Below are 25,236 nucleotides of genomic sequence, written 5' to 3' on the forward strand. Positions count from 1 at the left end.
AGACACTAAACTCCGAAATTGCAGTACTTTCATTCGTTTGTGTGTTCGTAACGTTGGAAAAGCGCTGTGTCACAAGTTGGTGTTGACAACAACAACCCGAAACGTATGACAGGCAGCTCTGGAGTTGGCTATTTCTCACCCAGGCGCGCCGGTGCTGTGATCCCGGGGCTATTACCGTACAGGAGCAGGATGGGCTTTTCCATGGACCAGTGTGCCCCAGCTCCGAAACCCAGTGAGGCCAGCAGATCCCAGATTATGATTTCGTTGTGGCTGGGTCAGGGAAATAGGCATCGGGAACCAAGCTGGGAGATGGCGAGAGCAGGAGAGAGAGAGGCCAAAAATTAGACCCCAGGAGCCCGGAGACGAAGAGGGTATTCTTACCTGCTTCTGCCTCGCCCGGCCGCGTGTCCCACACACGTGGCTTTTGTATCTCTCTTTCAACGATTTGTCGTAGGAAGATCTTGTCTGGGGAAGTGGTGATGATTGGGAGTAGGAGGTGAAATGCTCCTAGTGACACTACAGCAGGAGCTACCCTCCGGGATAATTGTCTGCTGTGGGCAAAATAGCTGTAACTCAGCAGCACGAAATCGGTGTTGGCAGCATTGCCTGACTGCACAGAGACATACGCCATCGCGACCCTGTGACATGTTAGGAAAGGCTGAAATAGCACCCGGAAAGTCCTGGGTCCCTCCAGGATCCGGACACCCGGAGACAGCACAGCGCGTTGTGCCAAGGCTGTGTTCCGAAGCCCTGTAGTGCACTGCCCCCCGTCATCCTCATCCCGCCCCCTCCACCTCCTTTTCTTGCTCCTGCTGCCTTTTTCCAATGAGATTTTCTTTTTCCGAGGGACTCCTCCGTTTTCTGGTGGCCCCGTTTTCTTTCGGCGTCCTCTTCTCCGCCAGGTCCTACACATTCCTGCCCTCACACGCAGTCCTCCTGTCAGCTCTATATTGGCTTATTAGCTCGGTTCCTCGCAGGGAGGTGCTCTCCCTTCTGTCCGCGCCGGGTCAGCAGATCACCTGGCAGCTTTGCTCTCAGGGCTGGGGTTTCAGCCGACTTGCCGTCTAGAGGTACGGGCCGTGCGCCTGAGCGCCGGTACCTTCGGGCCGGTCGGTGCGCCGCTCCCTGCCGTGCCCCGCGACCGGCTGGTTCCCACGGCGGGGCTCTCCGAGCGCGCTCCGTGCAGTTATTGGCCGTGACTCTATGTGCCGCTGTCGGCCAATGATGGAGCCGGGGATCTGGCGGTCCGTCCCCGCTCGGAGCCGGGATGAGGCAGAGACAGAGCCTCAGAGAGAGCCTGGGAGTGAGTCACTGCTGTGCTGCAAAGCAATGCCCGTCTCCCCTCCGCACGGCCGGTTCCCGGGGCGCTCTGGGGAGCGGCATGAAGGGGCGAGCTGAGGATTTCTAGTGGTGGCGGGGGCAAACCGCAGAGGCGCGGGCGGGGAGAGCTGCCGTCCTGTGCGATGAAAGGCGTTGCTGCAAGGAGCCGCGGGGTGACGACGGGGCAGGTACTGAGTTTCTTGGTTTTGTTCGGCGTTTCCGACTGGGCTTTCGCCGCGATCCGCTATGCGATTCCCGAGGAGGCGCGGAGAGGCTCCACGGTGGGAAACGTGGTAGCCGACCTAGCGCTGGATCTCGGGCGGCTGCCGGATCGCCGGCTCCGGGTGGTGTCCGGCGGCAGCAAGAAGTACTTCAGGGTGGATGGGAAGAGCGGCGCGCTGCTGGTGAGCGAGCGGATAGACCGGGAGGAGCTCTGCGGCGCTGTGTCTCCCTGCTCCTTGAGCTTTGAGATCGTGGTGGAGAACCCGCTGGAACTGTATAGCGGCGTCGTAGAGATCCAGGACATCAATGACAACGACCCAGTTTTTCCGAGCAACCAGGCGAGGCTGGAAATCAGCGAGTCAGTGGCGCCTGGGGTGCGCTTCCCGCTAGAGAGCGCGCAAGACCCCGATGTGGGAATTAACTCTTTGCAGACTTACCAGCTGAGCGCCAACCCGCATTTTGTCCTGGATGTGCAGACGAGGGGGGATGGCAGCAAGTATGCGGAGCTGGTGCTAGAAAAGGAGCTGGACAGGGAGGAGCAGCGGGAACTGCACTTGGTCCTGACCGCGCTGGATGGAGGCAGCCCGCCGCGGTCGGCCAGCGTGCAGATCCACATTGACGTTGTAGACGCCAACGATAACGCCCCGGTCTTCAACCACTCCACCTACAAGGCGAGGGTGAGAGAGAACACGCCCAGCGGCGCCCTGGTGGCCAGGATCAGTGCTTACGATCTGGATGATGGGCCCAACGGAGACATCGTCTACTCCTTCAGCAGTCACACGCCGGCAAAGGTGCGAGAGCTCTTTGCATTGGACTCGGCCACGGGAGAGCTGAGGGTCAAGGGGCAGCTGGACTACGAGGAAACGAAGCTGTACGAGATTTACCTACAGGCTAAAGACAAGGGCGCCGTTCCCGGCGTGGCTCACTGCAAAGTGCTGGTGGAAGTCGCGGATGTGAACGACAATGCTCCGGAGGTGACAGTGACCTCTGTGTACAGCCCCGTGCCCGAGGATGCCGCCCCGGGAACGGTTGTAGCTCTGCTGAGCGTAACAGACCTGGACTCCGGAGACAACGGTCTGGTGAACTGCTTTATTTCCCCCGGGATCCCGTTCACGCTCAGCTCCTCCCTCAAAAACTACTACACGTTGAAAACCAAAGAGATTCTGGACCGTGAAGAAGCGTCAGAGTATAACATCACCATCACGGCCAGGGACTCGGGCTCGCCGCCCTTGTCTGTGGTAAAACAGCTCCTGGTGCAGGTGTCGGACGTCAACGACAACGCACCCAAGTCTCTCCAGGACTCCTACGACGTGTATGTGCCGGAGAACAACGCGGCTGGCATCCCTATCCTAAACGTAAGCGCCACAGACCCGGACCTGGGGCCCAACTCCCGTCTCTCCTATGTCCTCCTGCAGGGCGACCCCGCCGTGGGCCGCCTCTTCTCCATCAACCGGGAGAATGGCACCCTCTACCTGCTCGCCTCCCTGGACCACGAGGACCAGGTGGAGTTCAGCATGATGGTGCAGGTCCAGGACAGTGGCTCTCCGCCCTTGTCCACCAACCTATCGATCAGTGTGTTTGTCACTGACCTCAATGACAACGCCCCAGCCGTGCTGTATCCCCGCCCCAACGCCACCTCCTCCTATGGCGACGTGGTGGCGCCAGGCACTCCCGCCGGGCACATGGTCACCAAAGTGGTGGCAGTGGATGCAGACGCGGGGTACAACGCCTGGATCTCCTACACCCTGCTGCAGGCCACCGACCCAAGTCTCTTCTCGATCGGGCTGCACAGCGGGGAGGTCTTCACAGCCCGCCAGCTCCGCGAGGACGAGGCGCCCCAACACACGCTGGTCATCCTGCTGAAGGACCACGGGGAGCCCGTGCTGTCTGCCAGCGTCACCGTCTCCATCTCCGTAGCTGAGATGGTCAAAGAGGCGCTCATCAACCTCCCCGACGTGGCGCCCGCCCACGACCCCAGGAGGCAGGTGACTTTCTATCTCATCTTGGCCGTGATTTTGGTCTCGGCGGCTTTCTTCATCACCATGGTGTCGGTGGGCATTTTCAAGTGCTACAAGTGGAGGCAGTCGAAGGATCTCTTCAACAGCTCCAGGAGCACCCTGTACAGAACGCCGGGGCCCTTCCACCACATCGACGCTGTGCGGGGTGGCTTCACACCGCCCAGTTTCTACCACCAGGTTTATCTCACCACGGACTCTCGCCAAAGCGATCTCCTGTGCAAAAAGCCCTTCACTTCCAGCCCTCTGGGGAGCCGCCAGAATACCATGAGGAATGGCGAGCCAGGATTGTACCACCAGATCGTGGGCACCGCCAGCCGGCTCCCCACGCCCGCCGAGGTAACGTATCCGCCTTCCTCGGCACTCACCGGAGCCGGGCCGGGCCGGCCGGGCCGTTTGTGCCGTGCGCGCATGGTCGCGGATCGGGCTCAGGGGGGAATATGGAGTCGCGCAGCGTCTCTAAAGAGCAGTTGGCGGTAGCTGAACAACTCCTCGTCAAATAAGCCGCCTCGAGAGCCGGTGGAATTTGCACACGGGGAGCGGGATGAAGCGGATGTATTTACTTGGTTTAGTGAATGTGTGTTTTTCGCAGGAAGTTTTGGGTTTGGCTGGAACGAGTAGCTGGCGGAGGTGGCTGAGATTAACTTACAACCGCTTGCAAACCCTCGCTAACGGTGCTAACGGTGTTTCCTTCCCTTCGGGAAACGAGGCGCGAGAGCCGGGTATGGAGCGGGGCGGGCGCACAGCCCTTCGGCCTCGTGCTCCGACGCGGGCCGGGGGAGGTGGTGGTGGGAGCCGGGCCGGGTCCCGGCCGTTTCCGCGCCGCCGGGTCGTGGGAGCCACCGGCTGCCAGCAGAGGACCGGGGCGTCCCGTTCCACGGTGTGGTTAACACGCGAGGCCGAAGGACGACGCCGGTCAGTCCGTTTGACAGGCAGTGGCCGCAGAGCGGTTCCTCCCGCCTGTGTCTCCCTTCGTGTCTGACTCCTGATTGTTCCGGCTTTATATCCGTGCAAGTTTTGCGAGGAGATGCTTGCCTCTGAGGGTGCCCAGTGTCACCGCGGGCGGCCGCCCGCAAGCGCTCGGCTGAGGTGGGCTGCGGCTCTGAGCAGGGCGGTGAGCGCTCCGCTTGGTTGTTGCTTTAACGCCGTAAACGGTCTGTAGTGTGCCGAGTAACACCTAATAGCCCGACTGAAGAAACCGCAGTAGGAAATCATTTGAGCATGGCAGGCTGCTTCTGTGCCTCTTCCCCGGTGGGAATTTTGCAGCTTAATTTGAGAGCTTTCAATTACAGGAACGCTTCGATCCTCAGGGGTGAGACCGGGTGGTGGATTCGGCGGAAGGGGAAGATCCGGACGGTTTCCAAGGCGGGCCGTGCCGGTAATGCGTGCCCTCGGGGCAGGCCCCGTGTAGAAATGACTGATTTCTCGGAGCGGAAGGAAGCGAGGCGCAGCGGGAGCCGGGGGCGGCGTGGGGCTGCATGTGCCGCCTGCCTGGAGCGGCCGAATCGCGGGCGGAGGCGGAAACCTCCCAGACTATTTTATGTCCCCCCCCCCGCTCCCCGCCTCCGTGCTCTTGCGACTCAGCACTTCCGATCTGTAGCAGGCGGGAACGGGCTGCAGCAGCTGCGAGAGCAAATGTCCTTCTCCTGTGCTGGTGGCGTTACATATGGGGACAGCGATGCCCCCTCACACACACACACCCCGCCGCGAAGGGTACCAGCAGGGAACCTCTGGGAGGGGACTGTAAATGGGCTGAGAGTGGAGATGGGTGGGTCCCAGGTGGGTCTGAAAGTTGCTGATAACGGGCAGGCGACAACCCAGAGCATCAACCATCACCCCCCCTCACCAGCACCATGCCAGAAAGGCACCAGCCGGGAGAAGCCGGCTGCGCCGGCTCCGGGGCACAGTTTTTTGGTCTTCGTGGTGAAAGACGATTCATAGATCGCGCTAAACCCGCAAATGTCTCTCTTCGCCTTACGGGGCACCTCCACAACCAGCTCCCGACACCAATGCGGCGGGGACGACACGGCCTGTCAGTTCCCAGCCTCTGTGCTGGCTCTGTGCAGGGCAGGCGGCGTTCTCCATCCCGGACACCAGGCCGCCCGGGCCAGACTCCCCGGCCCGGCTTGCCATCATCCCCGTCCCGGGCCTTGGCGGACCCAAGAAACAGCCCGCTTCCCGCCACAGCCCCTGAGTGACCGAGGCACCTTGGGACACTGTGAGCGGATCCCTCAGACCTAGTGGTCTTCACAGGAGGCTTCTGCCAAGGCACAGCTGCTCCAAACCCGTTCCCATGGGGGCAGCGCCCCATGCTGCTGGCGGTGATGTCTGCCTCCCCCGTTATCCAGCTCCGCTGTCCGGGGGCCCTGTCTGGGATGGGCACTGGAGCCCTCAGGGCAGCAGGGGAAAGCGCCACCTGTTCCTGGGCTCTTCCGCATCCCAGAATCGCAGTTACAGGGATAGTTTCCTGCTCGTGGCACCTTCGGGGCATGAGTACATCCGAGATCGTATGTACTCATGCCCCGAAGGTGCGACCAGCAGGAAGCTATCCCCATAACTGCGATTCTGGGAGATCATGTGTCAGTCTCTGGACGCAGGGGAAGCCACTGTTCCAGCGTGTTCCTGAGCTGGCCCTTTAAGAGTTCCTTCTCCCCGTCTCCGGAGAGGGCAGTAGGCGGGAGTTGGGCCGCGCTTTTCACCAATCAAAAGTTTCCTTGGTGAGTGAAGCTCAGTCTCTCTCTGATTGGCAGCAGAAAGGTCCCGCCCCGTGGCTCTCTGAACGGGCGAGGAGGGGCTGCGGAGAGGAGGGAGGCTAACCTGAGGCCGAAGGTCCCTGGAGGGCAGCTCATCTGGCACTCCACAGTGGGCAGACGGTTCCCAACCCGGGATGCCGTCTCCGTCCTCGACCAGAATGACTGTGTCCCTGGCAGGGTCCCACAGCGAGCCCCCAGCCTCTCTCAGCTATTCCCCTGAGACACCTTGGGCACCAGGGTGGTGAGGACAGACTTGGACCGCGGGAGGAGCTAGCTTCCCCACGTGCTGCACTGCCGCGGACTGCAGACCGGGTCTTCAGGTGCTCGGGGGAGGTCATGTTGCCCTGAGTGCTCTGATGGCAGGACTCTTCAGGGCATGACCCTGCAAGGCCTCTGCAGGGATCTGAACTGAGCTGGGGCTTGCCGCTACCCTCTAGGCCAGGAGGGAGGGAGGGCATGGGTGATTTACTGCTCTGCTACCCAGTACAGAGGCCAAGGCCACAACTTTTGCCTGTGGGAAGCTCTCTAGACTGAAAAGCTGTCTCTGTTGCAGGATGTCGATACATGCTTCTGCCAGATGAGAGGCCTCTGTCTCAGTCTGATGTCCTGATCTAATGTTGTGATCTAGTGATGATCTAGTGGGGTTGTTGGCTGATTCCATGTACTTGCAGGAACTTGGGCACTGTGAAGGTTTACCCGTTCCTTGTTCTGGGATAAGGAAGGGGCATCCAGCCAGACGCGTACAGTGAATAACTGCATTGCAGCTCTGAAGAACTCACCAATCTCTGCCGTCCCACTGAGTGCCGCCTCCCACACCAAGCGGGGCTGGTGGGAATGTCCCTGTCTCTCGATGGGGGCTGCTCTTGGCTGCTCTTAGCACTGGTGGCAGAGATGCCTCAATATAGGATGATCCTGGAGTGCAGGCATCAGCCGAATGGGCAAAGCATTAGCTGCGGGGGAGGAAAGGGGAGGGAGAAGCGTCCCTCGCGCCTCGGGGCTTTAACAAGCACCTTTTCATAGGGCATGAAAAGTCCTTTGGCCCGCATTCATTACAGCTACCCTTTGTTTGCGGGTGCGATCTGAAGCCACCACTGTGGGAGAGGCAGCGCACAGGGAGGGCTTGTACCTAGACGGCTTCCAGGACGTGCAGTTTCCCTGAGAACAGGGAAACGAGCTGCCGAACCGAGCTGCTGGAGCAAGTGACTCAGACTGGCGGAACTCAAGTCCGGGGGTGGCGGCCCTGCTGACGCGGGTTTGAGCCCCCGCTCCCCGCAGCTCGCGGGAGCCCGCCATTGGCCGAGAGGGGCCGGAGCGCTCCGCCAATCGGGAACTGATCTGAAACGGGGGGATCTGCTCCCCCGGCGCCGGGCTGTGATTCAGCTCCCCTCCCCCAGCCCACCCCCTCGGAGGCTGACAACCGGAGCCGCAGCCTGCCAAAGCCCCGGAGCTGTTTCCCGAGCCGTGGGAGAGAGACCCGGGGATTTTTAGCAGCTCCCTGCTGCCTGCTGCGTCCTGGGCCAGGACCCAGGCCAAGCGCGCGCGGACATGGAGTGTGTCAGCCTCCAGCGACCTGCTTGGAAATGGCAAGTACTGAGTTTGTTTTCGCTGTGCGGCTGGGGCTGGGTCTCCGGGCAGATCCGCTACTCGGTGGTTGAGGAGTCGGAGGTGGGGACCGTGGTGGGGAACGTGGCCCAGGACCTAGGCTTGAAAGTGGATGAGCTGTCGGGTCGCAGGCTGCGCCTGGGCTCAGAGGAGAGCCTGCGCTACTTCGCCGTGCGCCTGGACAGCGGCGCGCTGGTGGTGAGCGAGCAGCTAGACCGGGAGCGCCTGTGCGGAGCCGCTGCCAGCTGCGTGCTGTCAGTGCAGGTGGTGACGGAGAACCCCCTGGAGCTCTTCCGCCTCGAAGTGGAGATCCTAGACCTGAACGACAACTCCCCGAGCTTCCCGACTGCCCACTGCACCCTGCGCATCTCCGAGTCCGCCACGGTGGCTGCGCGCTTCCCCCTGGAGAGCGCGCAGGACCCCGACGTGGGCACCAACGCCGTGGGCTCCTACGAGCTGAGTCCCAACTCCCACTTCTCCCTGGACGTCAAGCAGCTGAAGGACGGCAAACTCTTCCCGGAGCTGGTGCTGGAGCGCGCCCTGGACCGGGAGGAGCAGCCGGAACTGCAGCTGGTGCTGACAGCCGTGGACGGGGGCAGCCCGGCCCGGTCGGGCACGGCGCAAATAACGGTCCTGGTCCTGGACAGCAACGACAACGCGCCCTCCTTCGACCGCACCGTGTACAAGGTGCGAGTGCCGGAAAACACGCCCGCAGGGGCTCTGCTCCTCCGGCTCAACGCGTCAGACCCCGACGAGGGTCCCAACGGGGAGACACAGTTCTCCTTCGGGGTGCACACCCCCGACTCGGTGCGGCGGCTCTTCGCCCTGGATCCCCGCAGCGGCGAGGTGCAGGTGAGCGGGGCCCTGGACTTCGAGGAATCGCCTTTTTATGAGATCCATGTGCGAGCCCGCGACGGCGGCGTGCCGGAGATGGAGGGCCACTGCGTGCTCCAGGTGGAAGTGGAGGACGCCAACGACAATCCCCCAGAGGTGCTTCTCACCTCCCTGCTCAACCCGGTGCCGGAAGACACCCCGCCAGGGACCGTCGTAGGGCTCTTTAATGTGCGAGACCGAGACTCGGGGGCCAACGGGGACGTGAGCTTGGAGATTTCGCCCAACGCGCCTTTCGCCATCCGATCCCTTCAGAACCACTACTCGCTGGTCACCCGGGAGAGCCTGGACCGAGAAACCACCCCGCAGTACGCGGTGGAGCTGATCGCCCGGGACGGTGGCTCCCCCGCCCTCACCACGAGGCTCAGGCTGCTCCTCAACATCTCCGATGTGAACGACAACCCGCCGCGCTTCTCCCAGCCTTCCTACGACGCCTTCCTTCCGGAGAACAACCCGCCAGGCTCCTTGCTGTGCACCGTCTCCGCCTCGGATCCCGACGACGGGGACAATTCCCGGCTCGTTTACTCCATAGAGGGCGGCCACACGCAGGGCGCCCCCACCTCTTCCTTCGTCCACATCGACCCCGACAACGGCGACCTCTACGCCCAGCGCACCTTCGACTTCGAGCTGGTGCAGGTCCTGCCGGTCACCGTGGCCGTGCGGGACTCGGGGTCCCCCCCGCTCTGCGCCAACGTTACCGTCTACGTCTTCGTGCTGGACCAGAACGACCACCCCCCCGCCGTGCTGCACCCGGCCGGCGGCAGCGACCTCCCGGCGCCCCAGAGGGTCCCACTGTCCGCCCCGCCGGGCTACCTGGTCACCAAGGTGTCGGCGGTGGACGCGGACGCCGGGCACAACGCCTGGCTCTCGTACCGCCTGCTGCCGCAGTCCACCGACCCCTCATTGTTCCGCGTGGCGCCGTACACCGGGGAGGTGCGGACGGCGCGCGCCCTCCGCGACACCGACGTGGCGGCGCAGCAGGTCCTCGTCCTGGTGCAGGACAACGGGGACCCGCCGCTCTCCACCACCGTCACCATCGCCGTGGCCCTGGAGGAGGCGGCCGCGGAGGAGAACTACAAGCCTCGGGATTTCCTGGCTGGAGCCAAGGAGAAGCCGGATCTGACCCTCTACCTAATTATCGCGCTGGCAGCCATGAGCACCGTGGCGCTCGCCACCTTCACCGTCCTCGCCGCCCGCTGCCTCCGGCGCAGAGGCAGCGCCGCCGGCTCGCCGTGCTGCTGCTGGCTCAGCGAGTCGCCGTCCCGGGACTTCTTCAAGCACTCCAGCCCGAAGCTCCAGCTCAGCTCCGACGGCACGCTCAAGTACATGGAGGTCACCCTGCGGCCCACCGACTCCCAGACCCAGTGCTACCGCACCTGCTTCTCTCCCGGCTCCGACCGGAGCGATTTCACCTTCATGCGGCCTTGTCCGGCCCCCGGGACCCTAGCGAGGGAAACCGATGCTTTCCTCTCCGCTACCGGTACCCTGCAAAACCCCAGCCAGGTGAGAGCCTGCGAGGGCTTGTCGCTAGGGGAAGGGGACGGCGGTGCCGCGCCCCAGGGGCTCCGCGGGGCGCCGCACTGGGACTCCCCCGAGGACCGCTCCGGCACGGGGACACGGGGCTGGGGTGCGGGGGGGCAGCGCCGGCGGCACGAGGCGTCTTTGTTCTCCAGCACCGGCGTGGGGCGGGCGGCCGCCGGCGGGCGCGGGGCCGGCGGGGCGCGGGGCCGCCCCCGCCGTCGCTAGGTGAAGCGCCGCAGGTTCGCGCCGCGGCAGCGCCTTGCGCGCCAGGATTGGTGCCCGTGTTGCTGTCCTGGGAAGGAGGCCGGCGATTGGACGAGCGCGGCGGCACTCGGAGCCAATGGCGAGGAGGCTGGCGGGGAGCTCGGCGGGCCCCCCCTCCGGAGCCGCATCCACCCCAAACAATGAATGGGAGAGGGAAGCGCTGACCAGCGGCCCCGGAGCGCGGGCGGCCGCCGGCCCACAGCTCGCCCCGGCGGGGCCTCGGCGGAGGGCATCGCTTCGGAGCTGCGGCTGCCGACCTGGCAAGGATGCTGAGGGCAGGAAAGGCGGGCTGGTCCCTGGGACTGCCGCGTGTCTTTTCTTTCTGTTTGTTCTTGCACAGTTCCTCTGCCCAGATCCGGTACACCATCCCGGAGGAGCTCACCCGGGGCGCCTTCGTGGGCAATATTGCTAAGGACCTGGGCACGGATGTGGCGAAACTGGCGGCAGCTAATCTGCAGGTACTGTCCGATTCGGATTCCCAGTACTTCTCTGTCAATGTGAACACTGGGGTTATAATGGTCAGCGAGCGCATAGACCGGGAGCAGCTCTGCGGGCAGAACCCTCGCTGCTTCCTCCACTTGAAACTTGCCATCGAGAACCCAGTGGAGTTTTACCGCATCGAGGTGGAGATCCTGGATATCAATGACAACCCCCCCGAGTTCCCCAGTGCCAAGGTCTCCTTGCGCATCTACGAGCTGGCATCGCTGGGTGCCCGCTTCCCCATCCAGCCCGCCCAGGACCCCGATGTGGGCACCAACACCTTGCAGACCTACCACCTGAGTGCCAACGAGAACTTCAACCTCAACGTGAAGGCACGGACAGACGGCGGGAAGTTCCCCGAGCTGGTGCTGGAGAGGGCCCTGGACCGGGAGCTCAGAGCTGTCCACCACCTGGTCCTGACTGCTGAGGACGGAGGGTATCCCCCCCGCTCCAGCAAGATGCACATCACTATTCAGGTCCTGGATGCCAACGACAACCACCCGGTCTTTGACAGACCGTCATATGGAGCCCGCTTGGTGGAGAACTCTCCGCTGGGCACCCTTGTGGTGAAGTTAAACGCCACCGATGTAGATGAAGGGCCCAATGGAGACATTCGCTACTCCCTCAGCAGCCACAACTCGGCTGCCTTGCGCCAGATCTTTGCCATCGATGAGCAAACTGGGGAGATCCGCGTCCAGGGCAAGCTGGATTTTGAGGAGGCAACGGTGTATGAAATAGAAGTGGAGGCCAAGGACATGGGATCACCCACAATGGAGGAACACTGCAGTGTCGTTGTGGAAATCATTGATGTGAATGACAATGCCCCTGAGGTCATTGTCACCTCCTTCTCCAGCTCCCTGAGTGAAGATGCTCCCCCGGGCACAGTGGTGGCCGTGATACACGTGAGAGACAAGGACTCTGGGGAGCAGGGCAAGGTTCAGTGTCATGTGTCTCCAGATCTTCCCTTCCAGCTGCGTAAGGACTTTGAGCACCAGTACTCACTGCTAACCAGCACCTATTTGGACCGGGAGTGCATTGCCTTCTACAATGTCACTGTCTCCGCCTCGGATCTGGGGAGTCCCCCACTCTCCCACCACACCATCTTGCCAGTTGCCCTGGCAGATGTCAATGACAACCCACCGCAGTTTGAGCAAGCATCCTATGAAGTGCTGGTGGCAGAAAACAATCCAGTGGGCAGTGTGCTGGTTACTGTCTCTGCTGCTGACCCTGACTCAGAGCAGAACTCACGCCTCTCCTACTCCATCCTGCAAGTTGGTGGGACAGATCCAGGTCTGGATCCAACCCGCTACCTCTCCATCCATCCCACAAGTGGACGGGTCTCAGCCAAACTCCCCTTTGACTATGAGCAAACCACGTATCTCCAGTTCCACGTGGAGGTTTCTGATGGTGGCTCTCCGGCCCTGAGGAACAGGACGCTGGTTCACGTCTTCATAGCAGACCAGAATGACAATGCTCCGCAGGTGCATTTCCCCAGGGGTGGGGAGGACTCTGCTGCCCAGTTCCGAATTTCACCCTCCATTTACCCCCCTGCTCTCATCACGAAAGTGGTAGCAATGGATGCTGACTCGGGGCGCAATGCCTGGCTCTCCTACCACCTCGTGGAAGCCACAGACCCAGGGCTCTTCAGTGTGGCCCTGCGCTCTGGGGAGATCCGGATCGTGCGGGCCCTGCAGGAGAATGATGCTTCTGCACATGAACTGCTTGTGGTGGTCCGGGATGGCGGAGAGCCCCCACTCTCCACAGCTGTCACACTCGTGGTGCTGGTGGAGGAGAAGGGCCCAGAGGCCTTGCAGGGCTCTGAGGCTCAAGTCACAGACAGCGGAGGCTTACCCACAATTACACTTTATCTGATCGTTTCCCTAGTCCTCATCTCCACTGTCTTTCTGGTGGGACTGGCAGCACTGGTCGTGCGGTATCTCCGGCGGGGCGCTGCGCCCCCTGCCCGGGGCTGCTGTGTGGAGAGCGTGGACACGCTTCGCGTCCCCTCCAGCCACATGCTCGGGCACTCACGTTACCAGCCCAAACAAGGGGACACGGTGATGGGCGTCCAGGTGATGGCCACGGCACCCCCCGCCCCGCGCTACCGCTCCTGCTTTTCACCAGTCTCTGACATCAGCGAATTCATGTTCGTGAAACCTTCCGTGGGTCCGGCTGGTGCAAACCTGCTGGATCCCAGCTTGTGCAGCGAGGTGAGCTCGGGAGCGTGCAGCCGCTCTCTGCCAGCCTGATTCCAGCCCGATCGCCTAAGGGGCTTGGCACCGCCGGCATCCGGGATCCGGTCCCCCCGGACGGGTTTGGGGATCGAGTCCCCGCCCGTCCCCGCTCTCCAGCACCTGCCCGGTGGCGGAGCGAGAGCGCAGGGGGCGGGCGGGGGTTCCCGTTGCCGGGGAGTCCCCGACGCCCTCCCGGCGCTGCGGGAGCGGAGAGGCGGCGGGGGAGGGGGGGGAACTACGCCGCGCGTATTTTGGGGAAGGCGGTGGAGGAGGGAGAAGAGGAGGAGGAGGAGGAGGAGGAGGGGGCTCCCCCGCTGCTGGAAGACGTAAAACTGTCACTCGGTTCGTTCCCTCCGCTCGCCGACTTTGTGCGCCTCTGTCTGCCGAGAAGCCGCTCAGCCGGCGGGGCTGCGATCGTGTCCACACACCCCCGCTCCCTCCCTGCTCGGCTCCGGGCGGCTTCCTGCCGGCACAGCCCGCCTGGACCTGCCCGGGGCGCGGGGGCTCCGGCGCGGCGCGGCGCGGTGCTGCACGGTGCTGCGCGGCGGAGGCTCCCGGGGCCGGGACCGGGAGCGGGGGCGAGGAGGGCGGGGAGGAGGGGGCGGCTGCTCGTAGCCGCTTCCGCCCGCCGCGCCGATCGCACACCCGGCGCGGCATGCACGGGGAACGGAGTTTGCAATGGCAGCTCCTGCTGCTGCTCGGAGCCTTCTCCGCCCTGCCGCCCCCCAGCAGCGCCCAGCTCCGCTACTCCGTGCCCGAGGACCGCGAGCCGGGCTCCTTCGTGGGCGACGTGGCCAAGGACCTGGGGGTGGAGGTGCGGAGCCTGGCCGCCCGCAACCTGCGGCTGGTGAGCGAGGGTGAACAGCGGCACTTCCAGGTGGACCTGGCGGCGGGAGTGCTGCTCCTCGACAGCAGGCTGGACCGGGAGGCACTGTGCGGCCAGAGCCCCACGTGCTCCCTGCACCTCCAGCTCGTCATGGAGAATCCCCTCCAGCTACACCGGGTCGAGGTGGACATCCTCGATGTGAATGACAACGCGCCGCAGTTCCCCAAGCAGGAAGTGGCTTTGGAGATCACCGAAGTAGCCAACCCCGGGACTCGGCTACCCCTGGAGGTAGCAGAAGACCCAGATATGGGCTCCAACTCCATCGCCACCTATGAGCTCAGCCCCAGTGAGCATTTTGCCCTGAGCATCAACGTGAGAGGAGATGGTGTTAAAATGCCTGAGATTGTACTTGAGAAAGCACTGGACAGAGAGAAAGCAGCTGTCCATCATTTAACCCTGACAGCCCTGGATGGAGGGAATCCAGTGAAATCTGGCACTGCCAAGGTCACCATCCATGTCCTGGATGCAAATGACAACCCACCTGTCTGCGACCCACCCATATCCAAAGTGCATCTGGAGGAGAATGTGCCAGTGGGCACTCTGGTCACCAAGCTGAATGTCACTGATTTGGATGAAGGCCCCAACGGGGAAGTGGAGTATTCTTTCAAAACGAGCAATAATGCACCTGGGAAATTCACCAGGCTGTTCACCTTAGATCCTCAGACAGGGGAGATCAGAACCAAAGCCCCGCTGGACTATGAGGAATCTAGTGCTTACGAGATTGCAGTTCGAGCCAGAGACAAGGGATCACCAGCCATGGAGGGACACTGTCACCTGCGAGTGGAATTAATTGATATCAACGATAACAGTCCAGAAATTGTGCTGACCTCTCTCTCCAGCCCAGTGCAGGAGGACGCAACCCCAGGAACTGTGATTGCCCTCATTGGTGTGAAGGACAGCGATTCTGGTGACAACGGTCAGGTCCGTCTGCAGATAGCAAAAGACCTCCCATTTAAACTTGTGTCATCTTTCAAAGAACACTTCTCACTGGTCACAGATGGTCCCCTTGATCGGGAGAAGTCCAGTGGATACAACATCACTGTAAGGGCTACAGATTCAGGGTCCCCACAGAGAGCCACGCAAAAAACAATTTTCCTGCAGATCGCTGATGTGAATGATAATGCACCAAGCTTCTCCAGTCCTTCCTACACAGCTCACATTCAAGAAAACTCCCTCCCTGGAGCCTTTGTCTTTTCAGTGTCAGCATTTGACCCTGATGAGGGAAGCAATGCCAAGCTGTCTTACTCCATCCTGGACAATGGGATGCAAGATTTACCTATCTCAACTTATTTCCAAATAGACCAGGATAATGGCACCATCTATACCATCCAGGCTTTGGATTACGAGCAGGACAAAGTGTTCCAGGTGCCTGTGGAAGTGAAAGATGCTGGGTCTCCCACTCTGAGTAGCACTGCTGTGGTCCATGTGTTTGTCCTGGACCAGAATGACAATGCCCCCACCATTGTCTACCCATCTGTTCCCAAGGGCTCTGCCTTCCACCAAACCATCCCAGCCTCAGCAGAACCTGGCTACTTGGTCACCAAAATCGTAGCTGTGGATGCTGATAGTGGCCATAATGCCTGGCTGTCCTACCAGCTGGAAGAAACTGCTGAAACTTTGCCTTTCCACGTAGAACACCGCTCTGGAGAGATTAGGGTCGCACAGACCCTTCAGGAGTCAGAAGTTCCCTATAGGCTGCTGGTTGAAGTGAGGGACAATGGGACACCACCCCTCTCAGCCTCTGTGGCAGTAGTCATCTCTCTGGAGGAGAACAGCATGCAGGATTTTGCCAAGTCTATGGACCTCCCCAAATCTTCTCCTAAGGATACCAACCTAACTCTTTACCTCATCATCTCCCTTGTGTCCATTTCCTTAGTGTCTTGTGTGATGTTTGCTGTCGTGGGTGCCAGGTGTCTCAAAGCTGGCTCTGGCTCCAGCTGGACCTTCATGGGCTGCTGCCGCGGGACAGGCCGCAAGCCCACCTCTCATTTGCGTGGGCAGCTGAAGCCAGATGGCTTCATCAAGTACCTGGATGTGGGAGGAGCGGGCCTGACATCCCAGGCACAGCAGTACACATCTTGTTTCTCTCCCATGTCTGATCAAAGTGATTTCCTCTTTGTAAAACCTTTCAGCCATTCTAGTACCGCAGAAAGCATGGCTGCCTATGAGCAGGCGACCAGCACCTTAGCGAGTCCCTGTGATGGGGTAAGAGATGGGTGTTTTTTAATGTCTTGTTTGCTAAGGGCAATGATCCATACCATCCAGGTTATTTTGCTGTTCTCTGTCTGCTAAATTCAGCTAAATACGGCCTCAGGGAATGTATGTTACCTTCACCTGCCCAGGAGGTGGCTGGTGAAAGATTTGGCTCTGCATGATGGAGTGATGGCAGGGGGGTGAAAGTCACTGTAAAATGAAAGACTGTGTACTTGTAGCAGCTGGGCTAAAGCTGGAGAATTTTCTTTTGGCCTTCTTGATACTCTTTTCTGTCTAAAAGGATTCTTAGCATGGTCAGTATGATGATTTTTTGGGGTATTTAACTTCTCGATTCTGTTTAAACCTTTTATTCTGCATGTTGTATGAAAATAGGCACAGGAGGAAGTTATCCATAAAGCAGAGTGCTTATCTTGCTCTATTTTAGAGATGTGTTGTAGAAATTTCTCATTTCTTGACTCTGAAATGTTAACTGCTGCTTGTGCCCTGGCAACGGATCATTTTCAAACTTGGTAGTTTAAAGCAAGGGGCTTGAATTCATAGTTCATCACCAGAAGTAGTGATGTTTTTCTCAGAGGTCCCGATGACCTTATGTGCCCTCGAACTTGAAGAGACCTAGGCAGCAGCGTGCTTCAAAAACTTCAGCCACTTTTATTTGTATGCCTAAATATGGATGTACATGACTGCATTTAGCTGTACTTTTTATAACTTTGAGATACAGCTGTAAAGACATTTTGTGTCAGTAAGTGCCTGCCCTAAATTTGAAAGTAGTAGTTACAATAGGAATTCAAAAAATAGATTGGGAAGGGCTTATTTAGTGGGGGATTGTGTGTCAGCGTGTGCAGAAAACATGTGTATCTGAAATCTAGAGGACAAATATTTAAACAACTCAATTTGCATGCAGCATGGGTATCAGTGGGGCCTCTATTTTAGGGAAGTCAGTAATTTATTCTAATGTATTCCTTTACCAGAATCATCAAAGCTGTGGGGAAATTAGTAAAATCACATCTACTAAATAAAAATCTAGGTCAGCTGTATCCGTCTTCAATTTTCCTTAGTAATTGCATGTACAGGCAGAATAATCCTATAAAATTTCTGTTACACTATAGATTGTGAACTGCTTATTCTTGAGGTAACTGAGAGAAATCTTATCCTTTCCAGGTAGTATGTTATCACTCTGGAGTTAATTAAGATTACGGTTTTAGGAAGTACGCGTCTCTCAGACAGAAAACAGTTCTGTTATTTAGTGCTTTTCACAAAGACATGATTCAAACAAATAATACACAGTCCTGTTTCATATCCTTCCTTATTTACAAAATGTCCATTGTCTGATGGTAAAATAACTTGGACAGAAAGCAATACAAGGCCTACTAATGAAGTTACAAAGTATGCTGCTGTATCTGACATTTACTGTGTCCCCTGAACAAATAATGCTTTTGTTTTTGTTGTCGGAAGTTCATTCTTTTCTCTGTGGACAGAAAAATATTGCAGTGCTCCAAGGCCACAGCATCTAGGAAAAGTCATTCAAACACAATGTGTGAAATCAAGATCTCAGGCAGGCCCTTTTAAGTACAGAAGAAGGACAGATTAGGAAGGTCTGTTATCATTTCACCTTCTGGCATTAAAAGCATCTTTCCCAGTATCAATTAACTCTGCCACCCCCCCGCCCCACGCTCCTCCAAGCTCATTACTTTGGTACCATTTCTCCTGCTAAACTGATGCCCTTATCAGTTTGTTTCATGCTTCATTTCTTTCACAGCCTGGTTTCCTGAGCTGCTTTGGAAGATTATTCTCTGAATAGTTTTTGTCATGCTTTTTAGTATTCACACTGGTTCAGAAATAGGAAAGAGGGGTGGGCTTAGGTTTTGGGGTTTTTTTTTTGGTTCTAATTGATTTGCTTTACTTGGAAAGAATACTCTGATATTCCAGATTGGAATAATCCAGGATCAGTTTTCTTTGATTTCAAACAGAAGAATAGAAGCATTAAAACTTTTCTGTTTTCTTTGCAGCAAGCTCAGCCTAACACAGATTGGCGTTTCTCTCAGACCCAGAGACCTGGAACTAGTGGGTGAGTGCATTTTTTTTCCATGCATGTGTCTAGTGCAGGTTTCAGTCCTTTCCACGCTGGTTGTTGTGCTGGAAGGTCCTCAGTTGGCATCTCTGAGGATGGATTTTCCCTTTTTTTGGTAGAACTGTTCAGCTGAAGAATCAGAAATAGTGCTGTTTCTGTGTTAGCTCTGTTTGACACTGGGGTGACAGCTGTTTGGAATAGTGTGTCTGGTTTTGGTGTCTACAGTTCGAGAAGGATACTCAGGAACTGGAGCAAGCTCCAGATGAAGTTGTGAGATATATAAAGGACTGGAAAACTTGCTTCATAGAGAATGACTTGTTATCTAAAGCAGATATTGAGCATTCAGACAAGATTTAGGCAGATTCCGAGTCCAAAATCACGACTCCTCCCCCTGCTCAGAGGCTACTGAAATCACTATGTGAGTCCCTTTACCAGCCACAGACCCTTCAGCTCTGTGTTGTTAATTGTATTGCCTGCTCTGGCTTGAGCACCTAATGCCAGACTGCTGTGTAAACCCCTAAGACAGCCAGAAGCTGTGCAGATGGGCCCAAGGTCCTCAGAGGTCTGGCTAGAAAAATGTGTCTTAGTCACATCTAACTCATCTCAACAGGACCACGTTCCTTCAAAATGCAAGTGTATGTGCTTTCTCCTATGAGCTAGTCTGGCTGATAGAATTAGTGTTGGGAGAGTGGGATCCAGTTCCATTTGTTTGGGATTTTGGACCCATTCTCACATTCCTTGGGAAATACCATAACCAACACAGGGTGGTTCGTCCAGGCGAGGACCCCTCCACACCCTTCACACTGGACTAGGCAATTGAGCAGAGAGAGACTAAGGAAGAAGAAATTAGATCTAGTGGTTGAGGAAGCTCATAGGGTAGAGGTCTCCCAGGGTCTGGCCTTGCTCTCAAAAGTATGTCTGAGTTTTTGCTAATGCGCATGTAATGTCAAAATGGTAAGAAGCCTTGGAAGTGGAACAGGGGGCCTGCCTCCCGACTGAGTACCCATCTCTCAACTGTTCTCTCTCTTTCCTCTGGCTCAATAAAGTTTGCTTTCCTTGCTGCACAGCAAGAAAGAATTGACAGAAAATGTTGAGCAGGTGCCTTTCACCTTTCCCATCTCCCTTCCTAGTTCATAGGCAGAGGGAGAAGATCCTCTTCTGAGAATGAACTTTGTTGAGCACCATAAGGATAAGAAAGGAGTTACGTAAGGAGTATACCTTCCTGTGTAAATACCCTAACCACTAGACTGTTGTATATGAGGTGACTGGAGAAAGGGCTTCAGGGTAATTTATATGTGAAAAGATTGTGGCTGGAAGAAATAGGAGTAAATTCTGATGCTGTGCTTCCTTGGCTGGCTCTGGGTCAGGCATCTTATCTCTGCGGATGAGAGAGGAGCTCGCATCCCTGTGCTTCATGGTTCCTGTTGGCCAGCTGGGGCAGCTCCCTCATAGGTTTTGACTACACTGTATGGGGATCCCAGGGTTCTAGATTCCAGTGTCAGAGCTTGCAGTTAAGCGTTCACAACAGCTAACTGTTTACTGTCTGAATCCTTCCCTCGATCTGGCTCAATAATTTAGCTTAACAGAAAGAAAGTCAAGAGACTGCTATAGCCAAGTTGTAAATACTGTCACAGCAATTAAACCTTGTTACTAGGCTCTCCTAGCTGACAAAGCTAAAATAGGCGCTAAGATTTGATATATAGCTAAAAGTATTCGAACTAGAAGCCAGGCATAGACTTTAACAACAAAGATATCACTGGCACAGTTTTCCCAGAGCACTGTTGAATTCCCCATCACTGACAACTTTTTAATCAAGAAAAGTATTTCTAAACACGCTCTAGCTCAAACGACAATTAGCTGGAAAGCCCTGTTTTACAGAAGTACGCAAGAGCCACTGTAATAGTTTTGCTACAAGGAGTAAACGAGCCCCATCAGAGCAGCTCTATTGCTCTCTGTTCTAACATCACGCTGGGGCTCTTCGAGGCACAGCGTTAATGCAGTGCTGACCTACATAGCTCAGTGATAGGGACCTTTCCTCAGGTCACGGGCCAGTGGCCCTCACACCAGTTCCCCACCTACTGGCTGTAGCTCTGCACAGTCTCCAGTCCCCTTCCAGTTCCTAAGTGGGAGTAGCAGCACTTGGGATGGGAAGAGAAGGGACAAGCAGGAAGGCAGCCTCAGACTCAGTTCAGGGGAAGCCAAAATAGCACCTCATGCTGATTCTGGTGCACGTGCCATAGCTTTGTCCTCAGTGTGCTAGATGATCTGTGAACTGGGTGATCAGATGTCCAGTGAAGTCCTTGAAACAGCCACCAATGGCTCATATCAGTGCCAGTTCTGGCAGAGGTTTCCATAGCACAGGCTGCCCAGATTGGCCTCCAGGGCTAGGAGAGAGGTTTTGTGCAAACACATATTTGTACTGAAATAACTCAGAGGATTTTAATTCATGCTGGTTTTCACCACCTGCCTATGTGCAGATTCCATGTTTGCAATGAAACAACTCTCACTGGATTTCATGTAATTTCCTTTTATCCTGTTTTAAGTTAAATCAAAGAAGATACTTTTATTCTAAACCGGTATTAAAATTTAAAAAGATGTCAATAGAAAATATTATCATGTGGTCAGTGACTAGCCCTGACACTTCTAGTGATCAAGCAAGTCAGGCAAATCTTGGAGAGCAGTTTGCGCCCTGTTGTGCTGTTCCCGTGCTCTTACTGACATTTTTGACGTTTGGTGTGTGAATCTCTCAGACACCAGCTGATAGCACAGATATGAAGGAGGGCACGAGGGAAACTGCCTGAGCCCTCTTACTGTTACTGTCTCTGATGTTAGTTCATGTATGGACTATGTCTTCTACTGAAAATAAGCCTTTGAAGCACTGTGAACTTCTGAACTCCAGGGCTCTGCTTGGGGCTTGGTGACCCAGCTCTAAACTGAAAAAAGGGATGTGCTCTTAACTGAATTTGCCTAGTGCAAATTAAATAGCAATAAAGACAAGGCAGCTTAGCCTAGCAGATTGAATGGATCCTGTAGGGAGTCTGGCACTGACCCTAAACCAGGAAGCAGGCTAAAACCAATGTTGTCATTTCTCTTTTAATATTTTAATGTGAAGTGGAAGAGAGAACAATCCTGTCTTTTCATAGTGTAGACCTGCTCACAGACAAAAATCCCACATGTCTCTGAGTACCTGGAACCAGCCAAAGCTCAGCGTGAGTTCAGTAAAGCAGGGACTATCTCTTGATCTTATACATCATTGCATTCAGAGCACTATTATCACTTTTATTGGACAATAAAGAGAATTTTTTCTTTCATGATCTGAAACACAGGAGAGCTGTCAGGAAACTTTAGACAATATCCCTGGAAAGCATGGTAGAGCGCTAGACCTGCAAATTAGTAGAGTGATTCTCAATTAATCTTGTTTGGGAGAAACAGGAGGACAAATTGATTAGTTTAACAATGTTTGTGTTTTGCTTTTTTTTTTTCTTTAAATGCACCCATGCAGTCTCTGGGCAGATGTAAATGAATACAGAATGCTAATCAGCAGTAAATTCAATTCACAAACATATCACACTGGTGGCTGTAGTGGAGACCACAGTGATGAATTGTCCAAAGCTGTGCAGACCTACAGTCTAGCAGCATTGCAGGATGTGTCCCTGTGGGATTGCCAATGTGGGGTTTCCCGGGGTGGCTGGCTCGAGGGGAGGAGAATGCAGGGACTGGTACTGGTGCGAGGGACTCATCTTGCTGATCTTTCACCAAAGGAACAGAGAACTGGCTTGTGCCCTGCACATTCATGTTATTTGCCTGACAACCAGTTCTTTGTTTTGATCTTTGCTCGCTAGTTTATTCAGCAAAGCACTGGGCTCAAGTCAGGATTTTCCACTTGGAGGAGCAGGGAAGGGTCCAGGTGGCTTACAGGTGAGCATGGGAGGATGAGGCATCCAGGCTGGGAAGGGACAGTATGTCCTGGGTACCTCAAGGGGGGGAATGGGGACAATCTCAGGTCATATGGGTAGGCTGGAGGAGGAGATCCCAGACAGGAGGAACTGGGGAGACTGGGGTGAGGGGACTTGAAAGGAAGCGGGAGACTGTATGGGGGTCCCAGGTCACACAGGGGAGGGAGGAGTGAAGCACGCAAACAGGTTATAGAGTAGATTGCCGTTGCCTTCACCCCCCTCAGTTTTTGCTCTACTCCTCAATCTCCTCCCTGTACTACTGGTTTTAAATGCTGCTCTGAGCCCTCCCAGGCTAAACATAGTCAATAGTGATGTTCGCTTCATTCACCCATTAAACAGCATCACAGCTGCCCTGTCTGACACTGGGCCACCAACCCGCTGGCCTGTGCAGAGGACAAAAGGGATTGGACTGGGGACGTAGCTGCAACTGTGGTGATAGGAAAGCTGTAAAGGAAAGGAGGGTTTTTTCCTCCGTAGTTCCTTTTTTCACTCCTGGGTGCCAAGAATTGGACACTCATTACTAAATGAATCAGACTTTGCTCAGAGACTGATGAAAAAAACCATTCCACAAATATTTCTTAAAGTTCCCTTAAGCATTCTTGGGTTTCCCAGTGTCTGCAGGATGTACAGCATTCAGGTACGCCCAAAGACCTGATGTAACTCTAGGGCTTCTGGCATGTATTTGGGAGGATCCAGAGCTCCCATGTGATTCCACCACCCCAGTGTGCCAGGGACGCGCTTCTGCTAAGGAAACTTTTATATGCAGCACGTAGGCTGCCCTATGACCATCCTATGTATTTGGGTGGGACTTCCCAAAGCACGCACAAGCTGGAGTTGGAGAAGAGACACACACACAGTGACATGCACACGTTAATGCATTTACACAGCAGAGGCAGATACACAGCCCAGAAACAAACAGATACACACACAGGCTCCAACATTTGTAAGTCCTTCCTAAAGCAGAAAAATATTTGCTGACTGAACAGTCTTGGGGGGGGGGGCAGTCTGTGAGTTTTGTAACCCTAAAGGAGTTTATGTTGCAAGTTTACATAACATTATGGTCCATACAGTGGCAAGTACTAAAGTACATGAGCATGTGGATGGGGGTGGATGTCAGCGTAAATACTCTTAGTTTTAACTTTCACTCATTCATTGAAAACATGTGAAAACTCACTTCATGCATGGCTGTGGGACCTGCGGGCTCTCCGCTGCAGAGTGTCAGCCGTACTGCAGAAGGGGAAGTGCTTGCGGTTTGCTCGGGGTGGGACAGAGCTGCAGGTCAAGCTCTGGAGCCTGTAGCAGTTAGCAGAGTGCGAATGTTGTCTTCCCCTCCCTCCCCCAGCCATACACAGCACGCTGCATTGGCTGAGCTGGATCACCGTGGATGCTATTCCTCCATCTGTCTCACACCCCACCACAGCTCCTCCAGCACCTTTTCATGTCTCCAAAGTCTCCCTCCACAATACCTGCTGTTGCCTCCCTCCAGCGTCTCCCCCTCCCCACAGTATGGTGAGATTCTCCCCCTGTGCTCCTCTTCTGACATTATCTTTGTTCCCCATCATGTCTCCAGCCTCCTGCTTTCCCTAAACCCTTCCACAGTATCACCGTCTTCCTCCACAACATCCCCAGCTGTCCCTCGTAACAGCAGAACAAGCAGTTATCATCATTTCCAGCCACCCGTGTGTTGAGTGGCCACCTGATGATGGACATTGACAGGTTAGCTAGCAGGGCAAGCACAATGGATAACTAAGCCTTTCCCTAGCAGAAAACAGCAATTAGGGACTGTCTTTGCTGATTTTAATGGAAGTGGTAGAGGCACAGTATATCGGAAACTTCTACATGGCTGGCAGATCTGATTTAAACTAGGCAGGAATCAGACAGGCAGCATGGGGGAACCAGGCTGAAGAATGAAGAAGGTAGTTTATGTTTCTTTGTGAACGTATGCAGAGATTAGAACTTGGCTTGTTGCATTTTTAAGATACACAAATAAGGGCCTAGTTATGTGACGGTCTTCAAAACAGAACAGTATCACCTGGAGAGCATGTAAATAATCAGACCTAGGAATGCAGTGTAGTTGGTGATGTAGCAGTTTCTGCTGAAGGTTGGGAGGCCCTGGGAATAACTCTTGGCACTTCTGTGCTACCTGTTTGGAGGTGAAAACTTCCCATCCTCAGCCCTTCATTCAGAGGGGCAGCGGGAGCAGCAGAAATAACTGCCACCCTTGGTAATTTAGGAAATAGATTCTAATTCCTAGCTTTTCATCTCAAATGCACAGAGGTTGAAGTCAACAGCTATGTTACGACAGTGAAATTTGTTTCTGAACATGAGGCTCCACATGTTTTTTAGGTGAATGAAAAGAGGTGTAATGGTCTTAGGTCCAAATTCACTGGTTCTTCTGGCTGTTTTGCATCCGTCTGTGCAGATAGTTGTATATTAAGTCATTCTCTGGTGACCCCTGCAACATGTGGAGCATAGTGCTGCTTTCTGCTTCTTGTCTCAGGGAACATGCAGGCTCAAGTGACAGGCCAGGGAAGTAAAGTGCTTTTGGTCCTTCCCTGCGGTTGCATCTGCTGTTTGCATGATGTGAGCGCATCTCTCTAGGGCTATATGCAGGCACCTGCTGTGTATCCAGTCACCCTGGACAGTGAGGAGAGTGGACCCTTCGAATGCAGGCGCAGAGCCACCTAGGGCCTAGCAAAGGTGTGAGTAGGAGTCCAGCAAGGTCAGGGGTTGAGGAGAGAGGCGAGCTACCTGAAAAATCGCGGCACACTATGGAAATACCTTGGGCTTTTCAGAAACAGCACTGCTCT

General features: G+C 55.9%; 1 protein-coding gene across 14 annotated transcripts in view; it reads left to right on the forward strand.

Moving 5' to 3' along the window:
• Window positions 1–25,236, forward strand: part of LOC112981804 (protocadherin gamma-C5-like) — an 80,803-nt gene that overhangs the window by 37,130 nt on the left and 18,437 nt on the right. For 7 of the 14 annotated variants that reach the window (XM_064520764.1, XM_064520772.1, XM_064520766.1 and 4 more), the window contains exon 2: window positions 18,409–18,467. In XM_064520764.1, the coding sequence (XP_064376834.1) occupies window positions 18,409–18,467 (59 nt within the window). Of the gene's footprint in view, window positions 1–1,202; window positions 3,897–6,097; window positions 10,307–11,052; window positions 13,279–13,567; window positions 16,394–18,408; window positions 18,468–25,236 lie in introns of those variants that run through there. The other 7 variants (XM_064520770.1, XM_026097721.2, XM_064520769.1 and 4 more) reach the window with 7 other exon arrangements.

Source organism: Dromaius novaehollandiae, chromosome 15 (assembly GCF_036370855.1).
Source record: "Dromaius novaehollandiae isolate bDroNov1 chromosome 15, bDroNov1.hap1, whole genome shotgun sequence".
Classification (NCBI taxonomy): Eukaryota; Metazoa; Chordata; class Aves; order Casuariiformes; family Dromaiidae; genus Dromaius; species Dromaius novaehollandiae.